Source organism: Giraffa tippelskirchi, chromosome 13, assembly GCF_054371585.1.
Source record: "Giraffa tippelskirchi isolate mGirTip1 chromosome 13, T2T-mGirTip1v1.2.pri, whole genome shotgun sequence".
NCBI lineage: Eukaryota > Metazoa > Chordata > Mammalia > Artiodactyla > Giraffidae > Giraffa > Giraffa tippelskirchi.
Window position 1 is genome coordinate 64880578 of NC_137287.1, and position 26781 is coordinate 64907358.

The window sequence follows — 26781 nt, forward strand, 5'->3', positions numbered from 1 at the left end:
GGGAGGGGGTAGTGGCTGGTAGCTACAACATCCTTTGTTTACTGACAGGGAAGGCAACATTTTTCATTAACACATGTGAATGTTCCAAGAGTAAGCATTCCAACAGCCTGTGGAAAAATAGCAGGAGTATTTATTATTTCACCTTAGAAGTTTCAGAATGTCCCTCCTGACTCTTCCTAACAGTCATGCAGATAACAAAGTCTAGATTCAAAGGGAGGAAGAGCGTAGACTCCAGTTCTCAGTGGGAAAACATCACACATGCGCTGGGAAGGAGTACTACTCAAGCCATGGTTAAGTGTTTTTTATTTTTAACTCAGTATTGTTTTCAGATGGTACAGTGACAATGCTTCTGCAGTGTTCATTTCTCCTTTTTGCATCCATTATTTTTTTTTAACTGTGGTAAAATATATGTGCAATAAAATGTACTATTCTTGCATTTCAATGTTACGGTTCAGGGGCAGTAAGTGTATTTGCATTGTTGTGCAACCAACATCACCACCTATAATCAGAACATTTTTTATCTTGAAAAACTAAAACTCTATGCCAATTAACAATAGCCCTTTCTTTTCCCTAACTCTCAGCCCCCAACCACCACCCTTCTAATTATTTTCTATTCATTTGATGACTCTAGGTACCTCATATAAGTGGAATCACAGTATTTGTCCTTGTGTGACTGGCTTACGTTAGTTAGCATATTATTGTCAACATTCACCCCATCTTTTCATTTTAAATCAAGCATAAAAAAGTATAAATGGTTGGTACTTTTTAAAACTGTACTACTAACACTACAATATATAATCTTAATTTTATAAAATATTGTTTCCTCTATAATGTATATTTTCTCCAATGAAATGTATAATATATTAACTAATACTTCCTAGTGTTATTTTTAGCTTCTTTTACATGAACTATATATATATATATATATATATATATGTTTTACATGAACTGTAAGGAATTGATTTCAATGGAATTCTTAAAACAGTTCTCTGAAGCATTTTGAAATCACCATTTTCCCCACAAGACATGACAAATAGAACATTTAATAATCACCAGTAAAAACATTAAAAACTTGGCAAAGTTTAAGAAGTTTCTAAAGGAAAAATAATAAGAATATGGTGATATTGATATATATAATCCAATGGGACAAGAGGGACAGCTGTTACAGACATATAGAAAATTTATTACAAATAGTAAATTATCTTTCCCTCATGTAAAAATATCCTATATTGAAAATGTTGATATAAAAATTAAACTCTTCCATTTATTCCTATTCCTAAATTGGACTAGGAACCACCTTCTAAACACTGGGTATATGAAAATGAATAAGACATTTTGTTAGGTTTCAGAAATTTACTTTCTACTGTGGACAAACAATTAGAGGGGAAAATATATTAAAATATGAAGTTCTTTGCTTTTTAAAAAAGTTTGTAAATGGAAAGATCCCTGGTTATTTTTTTTAAATGTAACAGGTGCTGTCAGGAATAAAGTTACCACCAGTTATTTGGGGAGTATATATGAAGAATAACATGTATGCATGTGTTCACCTGTAGATGAAATATAAAAACAGACTTTAAAACATTAGAAAGAGTTTCAAGTCCTTTGGTTTTTCAGGTGTGAATGCTGCCTATGTTCTTTTTGTTTCATTCATTTTTCTTCTCAGAGTACCTTACATGATTTTTATTTTTCCCACAGCTATTTGAGGTACTGATGTAAAACACACAAAGGCAGTTTTGATTTTCAGAAATTGAAGTCCATTACACACCCATGTCTGTTAGTGTTACCCATAACTTTGATGGACAACAGCAGGGAATGTTTGAATTCATTAAACTAAAAGCAATTATGTTGAGAAGTGAATAGTCACTTTTCTTAAAACATCTTGATAGATTTTGTTCATATCCAAAAGAAACATTGCGAAGCACACAAGGATATTCAGGTGACTTTATTGATTTTGCAAAGCTTCCCTGTGGCTCACATGGTAAAGAATCTGCCTGAAACGCAGGAGACCCGAGTTCGATACCTAGGTTGGGAAGATACCCTGGAAAAGGAAATGGCTACCTACTCCAGTATTCTTGCCTAGAGAATTCCTTGGACAGACGAACCTGGTGTGCTACAGTCCATGGGGTCACAAAGATTCAGACACAACTGAGCAACTAACACTTACTGATGCTTCAGATTGAGTCCCTCAATATTTTATATTGATGGTCTTTTGGATATAGTAGAGACATCAGCACTGCATATTCCTGCAGGCAGAGTATCTACTGTGGATAATGGAACATTTTCAAAGTGACCTTTGGAGAAATAAGGAAAGAATTGACCTTTGGGATTATTAAACTGAAGTCTTCATTTTTACTTTGAGCATCATTTCTTGGGCAATTATTTAAATTCTTAGAGACTCACTTTCCTTATCTATACAGTAGATATAATAACATACAGAGCACTTTGAGAATTAAATGAAATACTGTAAAGAATATATTTGTTCAGTCTTTGAGGATTAATGTTAGCTTCTTCCATGCTGTTGTTTTTATATTCTCTTGAAATTTGTCAGTCATCATGAATACCTTATTTACATGTCCTTTATACTTATCAGATAATAAATGCAGCTATTCCTTATGACTAAATTTTGACTGTAGGTTATGAGCAAAGATAAAATTTTCTTTTGCATCTCTACCTCTTGTTGCAAAAATGCATAGCTGATAGGAAAGGAGATCAATTCTTTTTAAAAGAAGCAGTTACATTAGAAAAGATGCCCTTTTCTTTTCGTGGAAGGAAGTTATTACCTGAAACACGTATTAAGAGTGCCTCATATTCTAGGCTCCCAGAGAAGGCAATGGCACCCCACTCTAGTACTCTTGCCTGGAGAATCCCAGGGACAGCGGAGCCTGGTGGGCTGCCGTCTATGGGGTCGCACAGAGTCGGACACGACTGAAGCGACTTAGCAGCAGCAGCAGCATATTCTAGGCTAGGGAAGCAGAGAATGGGGCGGCTACTTTCTCTCCTGTCTTTTACGGTGATGAGCATCATTATCAACAGTCTTTCCCACTGCACCCAGTTTCCCCAAAATTCTTTTGAACACAACTTTCCAAGAAGCCATGTCACAATGAGGAGAAACTGTTTAATAGCCCTATTTTATATGTTGTTCTGTTAGTCACTCTAGTTGTGTCCAATTCTTTGTGACCCCATGGACTGTAGCCCACCGGGCTTCTCTGTCCATGAAATTCTCCAGGCAAGAATACTGGAGTGAGTTGCCACAGCCTTCTTCAGGGGATCTACCCAATCCAGGGATAGAACCTGATTCTCCCACCTTGCAAGCAGACTCTTTACCAACTGAACCACCAGGGAAGCCCATGTTATATATTATGGTATTGCAAAATAAGGTGGCTATGTGGATGTGATAATTAAGAAGAATTAATGATGGAGCCATCTCTTTAATATAAGTGAGTTGATTAATGTTTGCACTGACCATACAAACATATGGCTGAATATTGTACCAATGGAAAAATGCCAGTTGTTTAAGAGTATTAGTAATGCTTTGAATCCATTCAAGGAATCATGATAAAGTTCACAATTTGGAAATTATTTTTTCTAAAGCTGTAGCCATTTCAAAAATATTTATATGTATTAATCATCAAGAAATACTACAAATTGTTCATATTATCTATCATTCAATAATTAGTATGGAATCATTATGGCTTATGTAATGCATACCTGATCACATGGAAATGTTTATAGTAATTCAATGGTTGTTGTTGTCCAGTCACTAAGTTGAGTTCGACTCTGCAACCCCATGGACTGTAGCACACCAGGCTGTGGTGGTAAACAACAATTAGGGTGACAGTGCAAAGTCAAGAAGTAATAAGTTGCTAAATAAATAATAACAACTATAATTACTGTTGTAAAACACACACACACACACACACACACACACACACACACCCTGAGAACTGACGTGATCTGGAAAGAGAAAGATAGGACCTACGTTGGACTTTCGAGGAAGAGTATTATTTGCTAGATGGAATGGAGCAGAGAAGGTAAATTAATACACTTGTAGAGAAATTTGAACCTTGACAGGTTTAGACTGCAGAGTAATCCCTGCTACTTGCCTATCCATGTTTTTGTTAAAAAACAGAATTCCGGTTTTACTTGGGGCAGCATTATAACCAGCCACAGATACTATCTTCTCCAGCTTCTTTGTAGCCACTAGAAGCCTATGAGATATCCATGGGAACTGGGGGAAAGTATCACTTTCAAAAAGAAAAAGCAACAGAATGGGCAAAAAGATTTTCTCTTCTTTCCTCTTCCCATTCCTTTCAATGCCGTTGAATATTTGTGGCTCTGGGAAGTACAGCATCATCTTGCAACCATGAATGAACATGAGGACAACAAGATGACAGTAAGGAAGGATGGAAAATGTGTGCTTCACACTGCACATTAGAAGTACAACCATAGTGCTCCAATACTTTGGCCACCTGATGCAAAGAGCTGACTCATTGGAAAAGGCCTTGATCCTGGGAAAGATTGACAGCAAAAGGATCAGGGGGCAGCAGAGGATGAGATGGTTACATAGCATCACTGATTCCATGGACATGAGTTTAAGCAAACATTGGGAGATAAGTGAAGGACAGGAGAGCCTGGTGTGCTGCTGTCCATGGGGTCACAAAGAGTCAGACATGACTTAGTGACTGAACAACAACGACAGGATGCCAACCTTATACTGACACCTTCCTGACCTGTTGTTAATTGAGATAAATGAATTCTTGTCTGTTCACGCTATTAGTTGGGTTTTCAGTACTTGAAATTAAATGCATCTCTGATACAGACAGGAGAAGGCAATGGCACCCCACTCCAGTACTCTTGCCTGGAAAATCCCATGGACGGAGGAGCTTGGTAGGCTACAGTCCATCGGGTCGCTAAGAGTCGAACACGACTGAGCAACTTCACTTTCACTTTTCCCTTTCATGCACTGGAGAAGGAAATGGCAACCCACTCCAGTATTCTTGCCTGCAGAACCCCGGGGACGGCGGAGCCTGGTGGGCTGCCGTCTATGGGGTCGCACAGAGTCGGACATGACTGAAGCGACTTAGCAGTAGCAGCTGATACAGACAATAAGGAAAATGTGTTTTCTCAAATGGCAAGAAGTCCAAAAGCAATTTAGAGTTGGTTAATTTAGTAACTTTTGTCATCAAAAGTATAGAACTATATGCCCTCCATAATTCTTTAAGTTCTGCCTTCTTCAGATAATGGACGGTCTTATAAAGTCAGCTCCCCTTCCACATCTTTGCAGTGATATCCTGAGAAAGGACAAATAGATTTTCTTCCTTTTGATATATTTTTAAGAATAAAGAGACATTTTCCTAGGTGTCTTTTTCCTAGAAAGTCTCATTGTCAGAAATGTATCCCAAGACTGTCTTAAACCAGTGGACAAGGGAAGTTTGAACATTGCATCATGATTGCTTAGATAAACTGTGAGGCACCTCCAGAGCTATGGTAGCAGCTGTTTGACTCTTCAGACACTCTTCATAAAACTTCAGTTCTTTACTCTTAATAAAACTGCAGGTACGTCCTGAACAAGAGAGAAAAGGAAGGACTGACAAGTAGCATCCATTTGCTAGAGAGAATATGCAAAAAAAAAAAAAAGAGAGAGAGTAGTTTCAACACAAAAGTTGAAAAAAATGTCAATTTCATTCAAGAGATAATTTACTGAAAAATTTTGTAGAGACAGTTTGGAGACAAGACAGATTTCAGCCTTAAAGAATTGCATCAACAGAAAGGTTATTGTACTCAGGACTAGAAGTCTTGAGGGCATTTTCAAATAATGTGAACACCTGAATATTTTGAGCAAGGGAAATAACAGAAGAGAAGTCTTAAAGATGATTGATGGAGTTTGAGTTTACGAGGTTGATAGAATGAAGGTTACAGTAAAGAAAGAGGCTTCTTAACTCAGCAGCTTGAACCAATGGAACTAGAACAGAGACTACGGAGCTACAAAAAAGGAGTGAATTAAACAAGTTCTTGAAGGAAGAATATACAGATGTTGGTAGATTATATACATAAACAAGAATGCAAAATCAAAAGATAACTTCAAAGTTTGAATCTTTGGAAAGAGAAGATTCATGCTATGATATAAATCAATTTCAGAGAAGAACCCATTTGGAAGGATCAATGATGAGTTCATTTTAGGATTGTTGGCTTTGAGATGACAATTGTATATTCCAAGTAGAATATTCAACAAACATTTGTAGAAAAACACCTGCATTTCATTGTGTCTGTGGATTTGTAGATCATTTGCACGAAAGTATGAAAACCATCGGAAAGAATGAATGAAGGTATAGAGTGAGACTTTTAAAATTTATGTGATTTTTTTTTTTTTTTAACATGAGAGGCACCCTAGCTACCTCTGCAAGGTGAGAAAGGAATTAGTAGAGAATGTGTGTTTGAAAGATGTGGAAACTTTATATAACTTTAAAATAAAGGAAGCCTTGGAATGCTAATAGCAGTGCTTGATAAACAGTTGATTAGCAAGATTAGCCCTAGAAAAGGGAAAAGTAAAAGTGACATAATTTGAGTTAGAGAGGCTGAAATGTAACAGAATGAATCCTGATTGTGTAGATATCTTGAGAGTCAAATATAAAGTTTAATATTAAATAGAGTAGAAGAATTAGGGCAAGGGTGACTACAGAGAATAAAAAAAGGATATAGAATAATTATTGTTACAGAAATACAGTAGAACCTGTATGAGACTTCATTCTAATAAACACACAATGGCTGTCTTTTCTGTGACCTTGGAAGATTCTGGATGTTTGCAATTGGTTAGCTAAACACATGGAGAAACAAAATCCTCACTTTTATCCATATTGCATAAGTATGATATAGACCTATCTATATCACATAATACTGGCATGTAAACATAAAAAGGATATATAGAGCCCATAAATAAACATGTAAAAACCAATGGATCATAAGTCATGGAGAATGAATGAAAGAAATGTACATAATTAAAAGCGATTCTAGTTTATAGAAATAAGATGCAATCATGCCCGAGAAGTAAAAGGCTGATCTTTTATGAAAATACTCTCAGAGATTCAGAAAGTTTTCTATAAAAATAGTAGAGCTTTGAATACCTAATGTTTGGCATCCATTTTAACAGCAAGTTTTCCTGTGACAATGTGCCTATACACGCTCATAACAGTTTTATGTTAAGAAAAAGTTCAGAATGAGAAACCACCTGGAGAAGAAGTGTTAAGATAATACAGATTTCATCTTTCAAAAAAGAAAAAAAAAGTCAATGACAATCTCATTTGATTCATACTGATTAAACTATCCAATAATTCATTCTGTCTCTATAAAACAGTTTTTACAGTGAATGCTCAAAAATAATAACTGCTATGCAAAAAGAAAATTAAAGAAAAATGAAGGCAAATATCAGAGTGTTATGATGGCACTTTTCACAGATGACTAACTAGTAGACAATCAGTTATTATCTAGTAATTTTTCTCATTGTGAATGACTTAATTTTTTAATGAGTTATCAATCAACACTTTTAGAAGAGAACTTCTTTCATTATTTAGTGACTGGCTCTGAAATGTTTATGTGGGTGATGGGTATGGTAGCAGAGAGGGTTTGCATCCTCTACTGTTTACTACTTCTCCCAAAGGCAACTTTTCTTTAATTATTGACTTTTCCTCTCTAATGGTCCATGCTGTTCAAGCACTACAGTGGACAGAGGAACTGAATTAATCATCCAGACAACTGGAAATATTGATTTATTTGACCTGAATTATCTGTATTATCATAATGTTATATACATTCTTCATGTATAGATACAGTTTTATCTATCATCTAAAATGTTAATAGTCAATCCATGTAAATCCTTAACGGCTAAATGACAGTATTCATGTACTTCTAGATTCTGTGATTAAAAAAGCTTCAGTGTACAACTGATATTTCCAATGAATACAAATGCCATGATTCTTTAAATTTTTAAATAATAGAATATGCAAATAATAACTTTAAACCATCACAAATGTAGTGTAATATCAAGTGTGACATACATTTCCAGAACACTCCATTAATAGTTTTGTTTCCTTAGGCCAGTATACAGGCACAGCAGGAAGCTGCAGTTTTGAAACAACTTCAGGAAACTGGACCACAGCTTGCCATCTTACTCAAGATTCTCAGGATGACTTGGATTGGGTCATTGGCAGTGGAATTCCTACAGAAGCATTGAGTCCAGACCCTGATCACACACCAGGTAAAACTAGGAGAGATAGCCAGGCCAAAGAATTCACTAGCTGGTAATCTGCTTTAACTATTTGAGTGAATGTCAGAGTGCCTTCCTTGTGTCTTTGTGGAGATAGAACTCAGTATCCTTTATGAAAAGAGAGTTAGTTCCTTCTGGTTATCCCCTGTATTATTTAACAGACCTAGGACTGATCTTGCTGCTGCTGCTGCTACTGCTGCTAAGTCGCTTCAGTCGTGTCTGACTCTGTGCAACCCCATAGACAGCAGCCCACCAGGCTCCGCCATCCCTGGTATTATCCAGGCAAGAACACTGGAGTGGGTTGCCATTTCCCTCTCCAATACATGAAAGTGAAAAGTGAAAGTGAAGTTGCTCAGTCATGTCCGACTCTTCGCGACCCCATGGACTGCAGCCCACCAGGCTCCTCTGTCCATGGGATTTTCCAGGCGAGAGTACTGGAGTGGGATGCCATCGCCTTCTCTGCATATTTTAAAAAAACTCAGATTTTATTTATGGTACCCTGAAGGCCCAGGGCTTCTCTGGTGGCTCAATGGTAAAGAATCCACCTGCCAATGCTGAAGATGTGGATTCAATCCCTGGGTTTTCAAGATCCCCTGGAGAAGGAAATGACAACCCACTCCAGTATTCTTGCCTAGGAAATCCCGTGGAGAGTGGAGCCTGGTGGGCTACAATCCATGGAATTGCAAAAAGAGTCAGACGCAAGTTAGCGACTAAATAACAACAACAAAGACGACCTTAAAATTTCTTAACTGGGGCAGGGACAAGTAGGGATGTTCAGATTAATGCATGCAGTAGACAAAAGAATACAGTTGGCATGCTACCACAGTGATAGGTAGCTGGCCATCAGTTTCATTCCGGACCCTCTGAAGTGCAGAGGCAGCGATTTAAAAAGTAAGCAATGATAGAAGGAATGAGCATCAATGAACCCTGAACAAGTTTTGCTTCCTGCCGGTGGTTTGAGGTTAAGGTGATCTGAAATGGTTTTACACGTAATAGAGTCAGAGCAGAAGTAAACTTGTATTCTTGTTTGCTTTTAACCTGAAATTTTACCTGATGCTTAACACTTTTCTTTTCTTAGGAGTCAAACTTTCTTAGGAATTAAAAATAACTTTTTTCAGTGGTAAACTTTTCTTAGGGACAAAACTGTTCTGAGGAATAAAATCTAGCTTTTCTTTGAGGTAAAAAAAAATCATCTTAAATATTGTGATGATTAATTTTAGGTATCATCTTGGAGGGTGTTTTGGGATGAGGTTAACATTTAAATTGGTGAACTTGGAGCAGATTACATGCCATATAGTGGGTGGGCCTCACCCAATCAGTTGAACACCTGAATAGAATAAAAAGACCAGCCTCTCTGAGCAAGAGATAACTCACCAACAGACTGCCTTTGGACTTTCACTGCCCTGTTGGCTTTCTTTCTGCAAATATGGGGCTTGCCAGCCTCCATAATTACATGAGCCAGTTCCTTTAATAAATGCTTTGCTATGTTTACACATATCCTATTGGCTATGTTTCTCTGGAGAACTCTAATTAATACAACATTCCCCAAAATAATTGAAGCATAGGCTCAATGAAAACAAGATTACATGGAATTAAAATAATTTTTCATAGAAAAGGTATTCAAGATTGGCTCAGCCATTTTATGTCCAATAAATGAGAATAGTATTTTTATTATTTATATATTCCAGGCAGATTGAAAATATCATGATTTCAATTACAGCTTGAATGTGCATTTTTGTTTAAAGCTGTTTCCTAATTCAGCTTCAGGTTGAATATTTCTATTCCTTTGGACTTGTCAAGTTGTATTTCCTCTGCCTTTCATCAAGTTTTTATTTCCTTAAAAAACAGATGAGATTAGTATATACCAGGTGATAGGTTAATGGAACAGGATAGAGAATTAAGGCACTTGGGTAAATAATTAGAAGAGTTCAGTATATAACAAATGTTAATTCACTGGGAAAAAGATGTATTATTTAGTGTGATGCTGGCGTTGCTAGTTATCCACCTGGAAGGAAATTAAATGAAATTCTAGTTTTTCTTCTGGATATTTCGTATACAACCATATATTCTAAATGGATTAATGATATAAATATAACAAATTAAAATAATAAAACTCTTGCAAGAAAACATAGGGTAAGCTATGTGCAATTTAAAGAAGTATTTACCTTCTAAAAGCTACAATAAATAAATAAATAAATAAACCACACATAGTTAATGATATAACTATGGTCTAAAAATTTCATAAACAAAATCAACAGGCATATAATAGATTTGAAAATTCTTTTCCTTACATATTGCAAGTACATAGGTAGGTAACTCTTATAGACTTATTAGAAATGGCAGTTTTACCAACCAGGGAAGATTTACATAACCAATTCACAGATGAGCAAATTCAAATAATCAACAAATATATTAAATGATGCTCAAGTTTGCAACTCATCAGAAAAATGCAAATTAATAAGATGGGACGGGATTTTCAGAAGTCACTCACAGATGACTGAGTGATAGAATTGGGGAAAGAGGGGAAAGACCCTCATTCATGGTTGTGGGAAATTTTCCATTTGGGGCAACTTTCTGTCCATACAGATATACAAAGACATTATGTAAGCATATGTTTGTAACGATATTTACTTCAACGTTGTTTGAGGTTGAAAAAATGGGAAGTAACATAAACATGGGCCTTCTCTGGTGGCTCAGATGGTAAAAACTCTGCATGCAATGCAAGAGACCAGCATTCTATCCCTGGGTCAGGAAGATCCTCTGGAGAATGGAATGGCTACCAATTCCAGTATTCTTGCCTGGAGAATTCCATGGATTGAGGAGCCTGGCGGGCTACAGTCCATGGGATCACAAAGAGTCAAATACAAGTGAGTGACTTTCACTTTCAACATGAGTATGCATCATTCATACAATCATTTAATCATTCATTTGTTCCTTTATTTATCAATTTATTAAATACCAAGCACCATTCTAGGACCTGGGGAAAAATTAAGTGGATGAAACAGACAAAAATCATCACCACAGTGGAGTTTGCATTTTAGAAGGGGGAAATGATAATAAATAAATATATAACTAAAATGTTATATGATCAGTTAAAGAAAGAATGGAGGAAGTAGATTCCCGAAGGCTAGTAGATGGATTGGGGGAGGGTTATAATTTAAATAAGCTGGTCAAAATAGGCTGCATTGAGAAAATGCCATTTGAAAAATGACTTGACAGAAGTGAGAGAGTGATACAGGTAGGGAACCTAAGGAGAGGGTGTTCTGGCCTGAGGAACAGCCAGTGCCAAACACCCTGAGATCGGAGTACGCCTGGTGGGTGTTTTGGTAATCTAATTAATTGCTATGGAGCTTCCCTGTACACTCTGTGATATTTGGCAGTATCCCTGGCCTCTGCCCAGCTAATACCAGCATCACTCCTCTCTCCAGTGTTGAAAGCTCAAAATATCTTTAGAAATTGACAACTACCACCAAGGGGCCAAAATTGCCCCTTGTCAAGAATCTAGAGGAATAGCCAAGGTAATTGTTTCAATCCACAGTGCACAATATCACGCAGCCACTAAAAAGAGTGTAGTGCCATACACTTGACTTGTAAGGATTTCCTAAAAATATTCTTAAAGAAGTGAGATAACATGCAAAATGATTATATGATGTGATCTGATATTTCTAAAACAACGACTGACCCCCTCTTATCTGTACATACATTTAACTCCAAATGTAAATATTTATAGAATAACAATGTGAACATGGAAAAGAGGATGAGAAAGGATATACATTCATTATTAACATGAATTATGTAGATGGGTGATAGAGTTGGAGTAGAGGAGAGGGGGAATAAATCCAAAAATAAAAGAATAATTGAAACCAGGAATGACATCTCAAAAGAAATGCTAGCATACATGATGGCAGCACAATTATGTGTTTGTGGATAATGTGGTGGATATTTTTAAGTTTTACTCCTTAAAAAAACCTGAACTATTGCATTTCACTCTTAATATTTATTTTTTCTTCAAGAATTCTTTTCTTGAATTTTACATTGCTGAAAATACATTTTTTCTAAAACATTTTAAATAAGCAGAAAAAAGAAAACTCTAGTCATTCCAGTAGAGCAGTATGACTACTTTTAAACTTCATATCTGTGTACCCTGCCATTCTTTCTTAATGTACATATTGGCCAATAAAAATTAAGTTTCTACTTGATTCAGTGATTAAAAAAATATAGTGTGAACAAGTTTATCTTATGCGTTACATTTAGTAACATAATTGTAATTATATCATAGTATTCTACTTGTTGATATATCATGATTTATAAAGTTATCTAACGGTAAATTCTTAAATTATTTCCTAACATTTTCAGTATAATAAACGTCACAACAGTCAATATGCATTTAGATGGAACTTTTTTCTTTTAACCTTTTCTGATAGTCTCTGAGGATAAATGTTAGTTTCTCTTCCTTGAGAAATTACGGGAAATAAACTGATATTTATTTGCTACTAAGATCCAGAGGGAACTTGCCTGGTGGCTCAGACAGTAAAGCGGCTGCCTACAATGCGGGAGAGCTGGGTTCGATCCCTGCGTTGGGAAGATCCCCTGGAGAAGGAAATGGCAACCCAATTCAGTACTCTTGCCTAGAAAATCCCATGATGGAGGATCCTGGTAGGCTACAGTTCATTGGGTCACAAAGAGTCAGACACGACGGAGCGACTTCACACAAAATCCAGAGAGTAACATTTAGGTAAACTAATGCCCATGAGTTCTTTAGATAACATCTGTAGCAGTGTTTCCTCATCTTAAGACAGTATTTGAAAACTACCGAGCATGTCTGCTTGTATAATATTACTAGTGGGACAAATTACTGTAGGCTCAGTTTAGGGAAAATGTAAAAGTATAATGGGCTACCCTGGTGGCTGAGTAATAAAGAACCCCCTGCCAGTGCAGGAGATGAGGTGTGATCCCTGGGTTGGGAAGATCCCTTGGAGTAGGAAATGGCCACCCAGCCCAGTATTCTTGCCTGGGAAATCCCACAAACAGAAGAGCCTGGTGGGCTACAATCCATGGGATTGCAAACGAGTCAAAGACCACTTAGCAACTAAACAACAAGAAGAAATATAGTTAACATATAATATAATAATATATAATACAATATAATATAATCAGTTCAGTTGCTCAGTTGTGTCCGACTCTTTGTGACCCCGTGGACTGCAGCATGCCAGGCTTCCCTGTCCATCACCGACTCCCAGAGCTTGCTCAAATTCATGTCCATCGAGTCGGTGATGCCATCCAACCATCTCATCCTCTGTCGTCCCCTTTTCCTCCTGCCTTCAATCTTTCCCAGCATCAGGGTCTTTTCCAATGAGTCAGTTCTTTGCATCAGGTGGCTAAAGTATTGGAGTTTCAGCTTCAGCATAAGTCCTTCCAATGAATATTCAGGACTGATTTCCTTTAGGAAATATAATACAATATAACAGTTTAGAGAAAAAGAAGTATAATCGATGGACATGAGAAAGCTTCCATGTATTGTCCCAAAAGACAAACGTGAGTGATCTGTTGATCCTTTTCAATGTAACATTTAAAGAATATTAATGGTTATGTTTATTTTCTTTTTTTCATTTAAACTTTTATAGCTAATGTGAGTTCATTAAAGACCACATGAAAAGTCTTCCATCTGGTTCTTTATGCAATATGGTATACAGGTCATGTTGTTCAAAGATGAGGAAAAGTAATCATGCGGATGGAATACTTTATTATCCTCCCTGTTAATCACTGTGCCAGACAGTTTATTTTTACTGAGTCTCTTTTCAAAGCAGCCTGATTATATCACCCAGGCTACACCACTACAGCTCACTCAACTTGTTTAGGCATCACTGAGACAATGGGCTGCTAAATAGATTGTCAGGACATTAATTAATGTTGACCCTCTGGGAAAAACAAAATTCTTTATGAGAAGGCCAACAGACTCAAAGAATCCACGGTCTGTTTCTAAGCATCACAACCTTGCTGTTAATTAAAGCTGCATTTATGGATATTTTCACTTGTTGTTACCAAGATGAAGAATTAGATACATAAGGAGGGCATTCTCAATGTCTATCACAGGCCTATTTATGAGTCTTTTTGGGGCCATCACCAAAGTTGTAGAGAGAAACTGCAAGCATTAATCCACTCCAGTCTGCACATGAATAGTGTTTGGACTGAGTATATATGAGTTTTAATGGCAAGAATGACATTTGCATGACATAAATTAACAGAAGCAAAATGCAGAAGGCTGCTGTCTCTTTTCCCTTCCCTCATAACTTTATTTTCTTTTTAATGTTATAATAAATTAACTCTCTCTACAATTAGACTATAAACTCTGGTAGGGTATACCAAAGTCACATCTTTTGCTCTTCTTATATTCTCTCCAGAATTTATAATTGAATAAACCTTAATGCGTATTTGTGTAGGCCTCACGTGACCTAGATCTATGTTCATCTGTATTTATTACAAATGTTTTGGATTAAAGAATGCAGTGTAGTTTTCCTGAGTGCCTTCTAAATACCACACACAATGTGTTGGAAACCGAATTAAGTGAATGTTTGGAAGGTAACTGAATTGGAGTGTATTTCCTTATATGACCCACATGCTTACTGTTGTGCAAATTCTCTACTCACAGCCCAAGGTCAAAAAGTAAAGCTGCAAACAATCTTAGTGATACTAACACTCTAATGCATATGTCAGTAGTTTAAAGCTTTAAGTGTTCAACAAACAGAACTTACTTGATACTTAGTTGACAGAGCCCTGCAGGCTTGCTGGTGATAGCTATATTTCCTGTTGGGCAGACAGGACAGATACTATTATTATTCCTGCATCAGAGATGAAGAACAAGAGGAGCTGAAGGTCTTCTCTGAGTCTGTGTACTGAGCATCCACGTCAGAACAGAACCCCTGGTGTTTGGAGCTTCATCCAAGCTGTTTCCTTCACTATCTTGCTTTATCCTTAGGTACAGCTCTGCCTGAGTCTTCTTAATATCCTTATTTGGAGCCACTTAAGCTTTTCTTTCTTATGAGTTATGTCGCCGTCTCACCGTGGTCTCTGATAGACCAGGGAGGGTTGAGGCTCGGTCAGGGAAATGGTGTGTTATATACAAAAGCCAGCCCTCGCTCACATGTTTATCAGACCACTCACTTTGATCTTATCCACACACACTCATGCAACACCTACACACACATGCAGAAAGAGATAATAACTGAACTTTTCACACATTTTAGAAAATTCCCATCTTTGGACCAGAAATGTTTGAGGCATTCCAGAAGGGAATAAAAAAGCAGATGGGATCAGAATGAGTGAAGTGAAAATAGCAGAAATCTCAGCCCAGGAGAACATGTTCCATGTAGATCTTCCCAAGGAAACTACACAGATATTCTCAGATTAAGGTCAGAAGTACTGTCCTGGACAGAATGGTGCCCCCCCCTCAAAATTCAGATGTTGAAGCCTTAACTCCCAGTGTGACTGCATTAGAGACAAGGCCTTTCAAGAGGTTGTAAGGTTAAGTGATGTCATGAATTGGGGGACCTTCATCCAAAGAACTTATGTCCTTATAGTAAGAGGAAGACACACCAGGAGGCACCTCCACAGGGGAAAGGCCCTGTGAGATTTCACAGTGGAGGGAGCTGTCTTCAGGCCAAGGAGAGAGGCCTCAGGAGAAACCAACCCTGCCAGGACCTCGATTTTGGACTTTGAGACTCTAGAATAGTGAGGAGATAAATTTCTGTGGTTGAAGCACACAGTTTGTTATCACAGCCTGAGCTGACTAGTATAAATACCAGGAAAGGTTGTGAAGAATTCTTCAAAGTCTCTGAGAAACAGCACGCAGAACACCTGGTTGAATTGGAACTTGGCACCACCTTTTGTATTTACTTCCCAGGACCATGGTTTCCAAACACAACTGCTCACAAGAGTAGCTTTTTCTCACAGAATAAAATCAGTGAAATGTCATCTAAGGAAAGGCAGGCATCTGCCTGCAGAATGATTATCATGATTTAATTACATCCTGAAAAAGAAGCAGAGTTATATTGGGGATTATACAGGATCCACACCATAGGTTTGCAGGGGGAAATAAAGAAAGATAACTCTGTCTAGGAATAAAAGAAAATCGAACAGGCAATCTGCCTGTCTGCCACCCCTCCACCTCACAACCAAGGACGATGGTTCTCAAACTTGGTTTTATTAGAATCACCTGGAGAGTTTAAACAAAATATTAATACCTGGATCCACCCACAAAGATTCTGACAAAATCAATCAGTGTTGTGACCTGGGCAGCAAGATTTTTAAGAATTCTCCTTGAGTCTAATGTGTATCCCAGGTTGAGAACTACTGTCCCATCATAGGGACGTCTGTGCATCTTTGTACCCGGCCCACCTGTCCAGCACCTGCTCTTTATTCCTCCAATCAGAGGACAGCTCTGTGGGAAAAACAGTTCTGGTTAATGGCAGTGAATATTCTTTCTCAATATCTATATACGGAAGCAATACAAGCCTTCATTCAAAAGTTGAAATAGATAGCCAAGCATCACCAAGCATTTGAAGACAACCAATGTCATGAAAGATAATGACATAAAAAGAGAACAATTACCCTGGAGGAAAGAGATAACTTAGTGCAGTAGACATTTGTCATATGTTCTTGCTATGCTTTAGAAAGATGTTTGTTTACTACTGAGCCTTAAGAGTTCCATCTCACCCAACTTGTCCTGTGCTTACAATGAAAGCTGCCAATCAGATGCACATGACTTTGATTTGAAAACTGACAGCAATTCTCCTCCTCCATTTATAATGGAGTATAATCATTTACTGAAAGAGTTGGGAATGTAGATATTCCCATTTATACATATATGTATACATATATATTTATGCTCCAATAAATATATCCATATTAACATAAATATAAAATGTTTCCTACTGTCTAAATATTTGATTATAATGAAGTATAACTCATCTTTGTGTAATATAGTTATGAAATATGATAGTCCTAATATGGTAGAAATATATACTGACCTATATTTAACATATAAACGTGTAATTTGATATTCAGGGTTACTTTCAAGTATTCTAGTGGTAGTGAGGATGTGAGTGTTAATTTAGAAGAAATGAGACTGACCATGGGTTGAAACTGTTGAAGTTGGATTTTGCGTAGATGGGATTTCATTATGCTGCTTTTTATACTTCAATATAAATTTAAAATTTCTCAAAGATGTTTAAAAAATATTTCCCACAATATATGAATGTAACTTAAGTGAAAAAACCCTGGTAATATGATATCTAGCATGAAATAAGAATTTGATATTCAGAAAGCACCAAAGGAGTTATACACAAGGTAGAAATGAAGACATGAATGCAACAATTGAAATAATCTCTTCATTAGATTTTCAAATGATACTCAAGGCATATGATTTTTTTTTACTTTATCCACTTTTAAGATTTAATGATAGCTACAGTATTCAAGATAATGCAGTATTAGCAGAGGTATAAATACACAGATCAGTAGAATAACATAAAGAACTCAGTAACAGACCAAAAACTAATATGCCCAACAAATTTTTTTTTTTACTAAGTTCAGTTCAATAGAGGGAGAATAGTCTTTTCAACTATTCAAATGATTCCAGAACAACTGAACATCCTTAGGCAAAAGGTTAATACAAAAAGTAACTCAACATGTATCAGAGATTTAAGAACCTAGAGCTTGCTGACGACTTCTTAGACAAAACATGAAAAGCATGAAGAGGGGCCTTCACAATAATGCCATAGATTAACACAACAGAAATGATATAGTCTACAATGGCCATAGAAAACTAGACACGTAGTCATTTGAAAGGCCCTGAGAAGGGTTCAGAGTGAATACATGATTATTTTTATATCTTTCTGTACAGTATATTCCTTAACATGAGATAATACTATCACATGTTGCTTAAAAAAATAAAAGGAAGGAATCTCAAAATACCCTGACAAATGATATTAGTCATTAGTCCGTATACTGGGACTAAGCCAATGGCGACGTTTGTGGAATTCACCTGTACCTGTACCAACACATGCTCATTTCAACCATTAAAATTCTAGTCACTTTACTTGACAGTGAATCTTCACACAATCTTTTGTAAGATTAAAAATGAGGTTCCTTCTCTGAATGTTTTGTTATCATTTAGCTTAATTTAGCTGTGTGTTTTGTTTTGTTCTGGCTGCAATTCAACCTCTTAGAAAATCACAGAAGTGTTCCTGAAGCCTCTCTAAGGAGGAGTCAGAGGGAAGAACTGGGATTCATCTGGAAAGGTTGCACAGTTACTGTGTCCTCCTCACCCCACAGACAAATGAAGAAAACAATAGATTAAGTATGAGTGTTGGCTGGTTAAAGACACATGACACATTTTGTTTCAAAAATATCAGTCATTTCAGTAAACTGGGCTCATTCATACATACATCTTTTTCTCCTTAAATATGAAAGTGTATCATAAGTCAAGTGTTCATATTTCTCATAAAGACACATGCTGCTCAAGGGTAGAGACAATGCTGTAGAACAAAGGTGTGTGCGTTAGTCGCTCAGTCACGTCCAACTCTTTGTGACCCAATGGACTGTAACCCACCAGGCTCCTCTGTTCATGAAATTCTCCAGGCAAGAATACTGGAGTGGGTTGCCAGTTCCTGCTCTGAGGGTATATGATTTTTAAATATGTACATATTTTAGCTGATCCTTAAACAATACATTGAAATTTATTATGTATTTTTATACATAATAATGCATAATTTGTGCATTATGTATTATTTAATATTATTACATAATACATAACGTTATGTGTTATGGGAATTTGGGGGGATACTCCAAGGGGAGTGAATTACTAATATACTACTACTACTACTATTCTTTATCACCATCATCACATTAAAGTCTAAGAACAGTGTTAAAGGAAAACGTCTGTAATTTGTGTAATTCTTCAGCCACTACTTTAAAAACACATGTAACCAGGGACTTCTCTGTGGTCCAGTGGTTAGGGCTTCGCCTTCCAATGCAGGGGGTGCAGGTTCGATCCCTGGTTTGGGAGCTAGGATCCCACATGCCTTGGGGCCAAAGAACCAAAACATAAAACAGAAGCAGTATAGTCACAAATTCAATAAAGACTTTAAAAATGGTCCATATCAAAAAATCTTAAAAGAAATGCATGTGACTAAATGAAAAAGTTTCTACACATGTGTGACAGATAAATAAAATTATATACATTGTGTGTGTGTGTTAGTCACTCAGTCATGTTCGACTTTTTGTGACCCCGTGGACTATAGCACGCCAGGCTCCTCTGTCCATGGGATTTTCCAGGCAAGAATATTGGAGTGGGTTGCCATGCTCTTCTCCAGGGGATCTTCCTGACCCAGGGATTGATCCCAAGTCTCCCACACTGCAGGCAGATTCTTTACCATCTGAAATGTAAAGATGTATGATGATACATTGACATGTGAAAAAAAATTTTTCAATTATTCATTCAGCATATTGTTGTTGAGCCCCCCTCTTTTTTTTTTTTTTTTTGTTAGCTGCTGTTGTAGTTCTTTGGAATATATGTTGAATATATCAAGAAAGGATCTCTGCTGTCATGTGGCTGACATTGTAGCAGAGTAGAACAAAAAATAAATATCAAGCATTTTAAGTAAAAAGCTTGTATGGTGTGTGGGAAGTTAACTGGTAGGAAAAAGAAAGGAAAAGTGGAGCCTTCAAAAAAATATCACCCAGGAGCCAGTGGGGAACAGCATAGATGTTACAAGGGTGGGGGGGTACTATAAGTTAAAGACATTTTTGTCTGTAGCCACTAGAATGAATCTGCCTGCATTACTGTTTCCATAAAGGATTATGAATAGATGTTGAATAGTTGTTGTTCTTATCCATTCACAGAAATCCAAACAAAAGGATTTTTTTACCAAACAAAATAAGGATAAATTTCAGAGGGATTTAGAGGAAGAAAACTAACATCTGTTAAATGTTTCCTGAGAATCAGAAACAGTAAGAGAATTGCCTCTGTTATCTCATTTCATCCTTTTAATACAGTGAGATGTGGAAGATACTTAATTCTTTAAAAGGTTGAAAAAAACTTTACTAAGTCACAAGGGTAAATGGGCAGGGGGATTGGAATATTCAACTCTCTGACTAAATGGCTTTCTTTTAAAGCCTACACTGTCCAATGTGGTAGCCACCAGCCACATGGAACCATTGAACCCTTGAAATGTGGCTGGTCCAAATGTTAAATACATACTGTTTCAAATATGTCATACAAAAGAAAATAGAATTTAGGAAAATCTCATTAAGAATTAAGAATTTATTGATTATATGTTGCAATGATAGCATTTGGGAACATTCAGTTGAATAAGTTGTATTACTAAAGATTAACCTATTTCCTTTTACTTTTTAAAATGTGTTGCTAAAAATTCTAAACCTACATATGGGATTCACTGTTTCTGTTGAATGGCTCTGTTCTATATCACCCTGGACACACAGAGAAGGCTTTCTTGTCTCTCAAGTGGAAAAAAAAAAAAAACAACTTGAATTAACTAAAGAAATACGGAAAAATATCCATCTCTTTGAAGATGGGCAGCCTCTTGTTTTTGAATTCATGTACTTGCCACTAGAAAATGCAAAAATGACCTACTTAACCCTGGTGACTCAGACGGTAAAGAATCCACCTGCAGTGTGTGGGACCTGGGTTCAATCCTTGGGTTGGGAAGATCCCCTGGAGGAGGGAATGGCAACCTACTCCAGTTTTCTTAGCTGGAGAATCCCCAGGAACAGATGAAACTGCAGGCTACCATCCACGAGATCACAAAGACTCAGACACAACTGAGTGACTAAGCACAGCACAGCACAACTTCGTCTACTTTATGCAAAAGGTACTTTGAAAAAAAAAAGAACATATAAAAAGTAAAGTGGGGTGATTATAATCTTATCTGATGTGTTATCTTTATAATATTGTATTGTGTATATTACATCCTAATACTTAAACCTTAGCATGCAGTTTTCTTACGGTATCAACAGTTTCTATGTCTAAAAATACTGCTTTCTGAATTATTGCCCAACTATTGTGGCTCCTCATTCCATAATTTTCAAAGAGTAGAATCAATTCAGTTCAGTCGCTCAGTTATGTCTGACTCTTTGCGACCCCATGAATCACAGCACGCCAGGCCTCCCTGTCCATCACCAACTCCCGGAGTCTACCCAAACCCATGTCCATCGAGTTGGTGATGCCATCCAACCAGCTCATCCTCTGTCGTCCCCTTCTCCTCCCACCCCAAATCCCACCTAGCATTAGGGTCTTTTCCAATGAGTCAGCTCTTCGCATGAGGTGGCCAAAGTATTGGAGTTTCAGCTTCAACATCAGCCCTTCCAATGAATACCCAAGATTGATCTCTTTTAGGATGGACTGATTGGATCTCCTTGCAGTCCAAGGGACTCTCAAGAGTCTTCTCCAACACCACAGCTCAAAAGCATCAATTCTGCAGTGCTCAGCTTTCTTCACCGTCCAACTCTCACATCCATACATGACCACTGGAAAAACCATAGCCTTGACTAGACGGTCTTTTGTTGGCAAAGTAATGTCTCTGCTTTTAAATATGCTATCTAGGTTGGCCATAACCTTCCTTCCAAGGAGTAAGCGTCTTTTAATTTCATGGCTGCAGTCACCATCAGCAGTGATTCTGGAGCCCAAAAAAATAAAGTCTGACACTGTTTCCACTGTTTCCCCATCTATTTCCCATGAAGTGATGGGACCAGATGCCATGACCTTAGTTTTCTGAACATTGAGCTTTAAGCCAACTTTTTCACTCTCCCCTTTCACTTTCATCAAGAGACTCTTTAGTTCTTCTTCACTTTCTGCCATAAGGGTGGTGTCATCCGCATATCTGAGGTTATTGATATTTCTCCTGGCAATCTTGATTCCAGCTTGTGTTTCTTCCAGCCCAGCGTTTCTCATGATGTACTCTGCATATAAGTTAAATAAGCAGGGTGGCAATATACAGCCTTGACGTACTCCTTTTCCTATTTCAGTCTTTCTTTATTTCCATATTTTCTTTCATTTGTCTTTTATATATTTTTCTTTTTCTAATATGTAGTTAAAGTTCAAAGTTGATATTTTATTGATTTTATGAAAGTACAGGTTTAGAAAATACAAGTTAGACAATAGTTATTACTGTATGATAATCTGTATGATGATAGGTTGTGTGTTGGTATTTTTTCTCATTTTCTCCTATTTGTACCTCCTTTTGCCCCCTTTACTTCTCTTCTATGATGCCGTCAAAGACATAGCATCAAGTAAAAGGAGATTTTATCAGAATAATGATATAGATTATTAGGATAAAATGAGTAATATTAAATAGCATAACATTTTTCTGATTTTCTTGTATCTTTTGGTAACCTTTAATATCATCTGATAAAAGTAATTTGGCTTTGGTATTTAATAAATAATGTATTAATTCAGTAACTAAGTAAATACTTGAGAATGAAAGAGTGCTAAATGATCTACATATACCTAGAGTATATGTACTAAATGATCTACATATATGTAGAGTATATGTACAGAGGGAGAGAGGTTTTTTATTGTTATCATTTATTTCTTTTTACTACTAAAACTTGAAAATTGTTGTATATACCTAAGGACTTCCCTTGTAGTTCAGTCGGTAAAGAATCTGCCTGCAGGGCAGGAGACCTGGGTTCGACCCCTAGGTTGGGAAGATCCCCTGGAGAAGCAAATAGCAACCCACTCCAGTATTCTTGCCTGGAAAATCTCATGGACAGAGGAGCATGGTGGGCTGCAGTCCATGGGGTCACAAAGAGTTGGGTACGACTGAGCAACTAACACTTACTTACTTACTTATATATAACTAAATAGAACAAGCCTGGTTATCAAAAATTGTGGCTGTGTAACTGGTAGTCACTGAATGCCAATCACCAGGTCCCTGGCTATCTTTTCTAATCCTCATAATACCTTGAGGCTTTTACTGCAGAGGAAATGGATGCACAGAGAGAATAAATAACGCCCCCAGCCACACAGAAGACACTTGTTGAATTCAGCATTGAAACTCGTATCTCTCTAAAGCAAAAGCCTGCTTGTGTAACCCTCAATCTCTTCAGCTTAACATGACACTCTCAAAGCTTACAAATGTAAAATGTGATGGTCATATGAGAATACTTAGTAGTTTCTCTTCTAAAACACAAAAATGTTGCGAGATGGCATTTTCATCCATGTCAAAGAGCTCAAAACAAACAAGCATTTTATTCCTATATTTCCTGTTCGCTCTAGTTGCCATTTTCTTATCACAGTTCAGTATCATTACTACTATCTCTTTTTCTCCAGTTACTTGGAGTTACAACCATTCCATTCCAAATATACAACTATGCCAAGGGGTAGCGGGGGGAAGAGGCCGTTTTGACTGATAAATCTCAGGATATGTCTTGCAGATTTCATTTTCTCATTGCAAAAAAAGCAATGGATGACATCCTTCATTTGTTTATTAAGCAGAATTACAATAAAGGCACTTCTCTTCATGACTTACCTTCATGAAGTGAAAAAACAAGGACAGTTTCTGTCATGATGTGAGTGGTTAGGCCAGAGTTGTTTCTGTTCTCCTTATTTTACTCTGAGACAGAAGGTAAACCTGGTGATGTTTAGATAGCAGAAATAAGCTCAGATCATCTACAGCTCCTCGGTGTTTCTTCAAAAAGTCTCATGATCCCACGGCGATTTCTATTTTGTTGACAAAAAGTAATGCTGGTATCAAACCTGAACCCCTTCCAATCATTCACGTGTACCATTTGAATCAATACCCCATGCAATTTATATCATATTTTTCTGCCTCCCAGGAGAAACAAAATCTAAATTTCTGTTTTTCTTTTCTTTGTTTTGTCTGTGTTTACTTAAAATACTTCCAAGGATACTTAATAATTGTTTCAAGTAGGACTCAGGATATGCTTTCTCTTTTTGAAATGCCAGGAGGTATCATCTGTGAGAGATGGTGTAAAGTGAAAGGCATGTGAAGGAAGCGGTGCTTTTAGAATCCTGTAGGATAAGATTAAAGCCTGAATAAATACTCTGAAAGTCTTTCAGGTTATTTATCATTTTCCAAGTATCCAAGAATCCAGAGTTTCTCTAAAAGGAATTTACTAAATGTTTATTTATTTATGACTTTAGTTCTCAGTGAAATAATGAACCATTCAACTTATCCCTTTCTATCTTTTCAGAACCTTGCCTCTTTGTATTTAGCTCATTTTGTGTGTGTCCTTAAATTGCCTCTTTATCACCACTTCTTGCCTTTTTAGGCATCACAATTCTTTCTTACCTTAAAAAACAATGAATTACCTAACTACAAAATCTTAACTTTGTTTCTCATCTAAGTATTATTGTTTTTAATTATTTTTTATCTCTAATTAACATTTCCCACCCATTGTGGGCCATGTATGGATATAAGAGTTGGACCATGAAGGCTGAGCTATGAAGAATTGATGCTTTTGAACTGTGGTGTTGGCGAAGACTCTTGAGAGTCCCTTGGCCTGCAAGTAGATCAAACCAGTCAATCCTAAAAGAAATCAACGCTGAATATTCATTGGAAGGACTGATGCTGAAGCTGAAACTCCAATACTTTGGCCACTTGATGAGAAGAGGCGACTCATTGGAAAAGACTCTGATGCTGGGCAAATTAGAAAGAAGGAGAAAAAGGGGACGACAGAGGACAAGATGTTTGCATGGCATCACCGACTAACTGGACATGAGCAAGCTCCGGGAGATGATGAAGGACAGAGAAGCCTGGTGTGCTGCAGTCATGGGGTCACAAAGAGTTGGACAGAACTGAGAAACTGAACAGCAACACATTGTTTGTATCCTCTACTTCTATATCATCTTTGGTTTCCTGCAATCTGTCTTCTATTGTCTCCCCCCAAATATTTTTTCTTGGGATTTCCCTAGTTGTCCAGTGTTTAAGACTCTGCCCTTCCAATGCAGGGGGTGCAGGTTTGATCCCTGGTTGGGTAACTAAGAGTCCACATGTAGCATTGTGCAGCCAAAATATATATATTTATATTTATATTTATATTTATATTTATATATATTTCTTCAATGTATAATTATTGGTCACTGACTCTTGGTCACTGATCTAAAACTGTAGAGATAATTGTTCATCAAATACATTCCTGACCCTCATGAAGCATGTATTCTAGCTGTCTTTGAGGACTTCATTAATTTCATAATTATAATGATTCTTCTAATGCTGCATTTGACACTACTGATCAATCCACCTGTTCTTCCCAGATGGCGCTAGTGGGAAAGAACTCACCTCTCAGGAGACTCAAGAGACATGGGTTTGGTCCCTGGGTCAGGAAGATCTCCTGGAGAAGGGCATGGCCACCCACTCCAGTCTTCTTCCTTGGAGAATCTCATGGACAGAAGAGCCTGGTGGGCTACAGTCCATGGGGTTGCAAAGAGGTGGACCCAACTGAAGTGACTTAGCACTCACTCATGATCAATCCACACCTTCTTAAAGTATTCATCCGTGTTTTCACTATAGTTGATGTGATTTTTCCCCCTAGTGTTATATTTGTATTTTATGCTTTTTCTTTCTCCTTTTAGGACCTATTTGTGCATCTCAACCAAAATTCTGACTTTTACCTTTTTATATCTTTTCCTACACATTTTGCTTGAATTTTTATTCTCTCGGCACTCAAAATTTGCTCAGTCCCCCGTGTATGTAGCCCTTATTTCCACATCTTTATCCCATATTTTTAGTTGCCAGTATCTTCAACTCCATACTTACTTCAAACTCATACTTACCTTCCTTTAGGAAAGAATTTCCTAATCCTGATCTTACTATTTGTTATTAAAATTATCATTATTAACACTATTATCATTATTAACATTATTAACTAATTCTCTCTGAATTTCAATCTGTTACCTCTTCATTCTCAACTTATACGCTTTTCTTTCATTGCATTTCCACCTCTGCCATCTTAGTAACTCCTGGACTGTTGCACATGTCCAGCCAACTCATGTCTGTGCAAGTATTCCCCTAAACGAGGCCACTCTTCACATGGATGCAGGGTTAATATTCCTAAATGATGACACCAAATCAGAGGCTCTTCACTACCTTTTAATTTGGTTTGAAGGGCTTCCTATGTTCTTCCCCAAAGTGCAGTTTTGATTTCATCTCTTATTCTTCTACAAACTCTGTGTGCTTTGGGTGTTACAAAAGTCAACATTTGGCCATAATACTGTTTTAGTATGACTCGTAATTTTGTGTTGATGGTGAACATAATGAATTGCTTTGAAAGAATCAAGGTAAACAGCGAGATAGTGTCAGATTTTTGTTTATCTGGCTAGGTTGTGTTTACTGCTGACTAGAGCTGTGGGTGCCAGAAGGTAAAGTTTCCTCTGGCATCCTGGTTTTGTCTCCCTTTTTGTATTCTGGAGGTCCAAACTTCTTAAATAAGGTCTGAGAGATGACACTCTTTCACTACAGTTCCCTGTTATTATGTAGGAGCCT

General features: G+C 37.1%; 1 protein-coding gene across 3 annotated transcripts in view; it reads left to right on the forward strand.

Moving 5' to 3' along the window:
- The window catches only part of MALRD1 (MAM and LDL receptor class A domain containing 1), a 764811-nt gene that overhangs the window by 551592 nt on the left and 186438 nt on the right, over window positions 1-26781 (forward strand). For all 3 annotated transcript variants that reach the window (XM_081558804.1, XM_081558803.1, XM_081558805.1), the window contains one exon: window positions 8090-8251. In XM_081558804.1, coding sequence (XP_081414930.1) covers window positions 8090-8251 — 162 coding nt within the window. The remainder of the gene's footprint in view (window positions 1-8089; window positions 8252-26781) is intronic.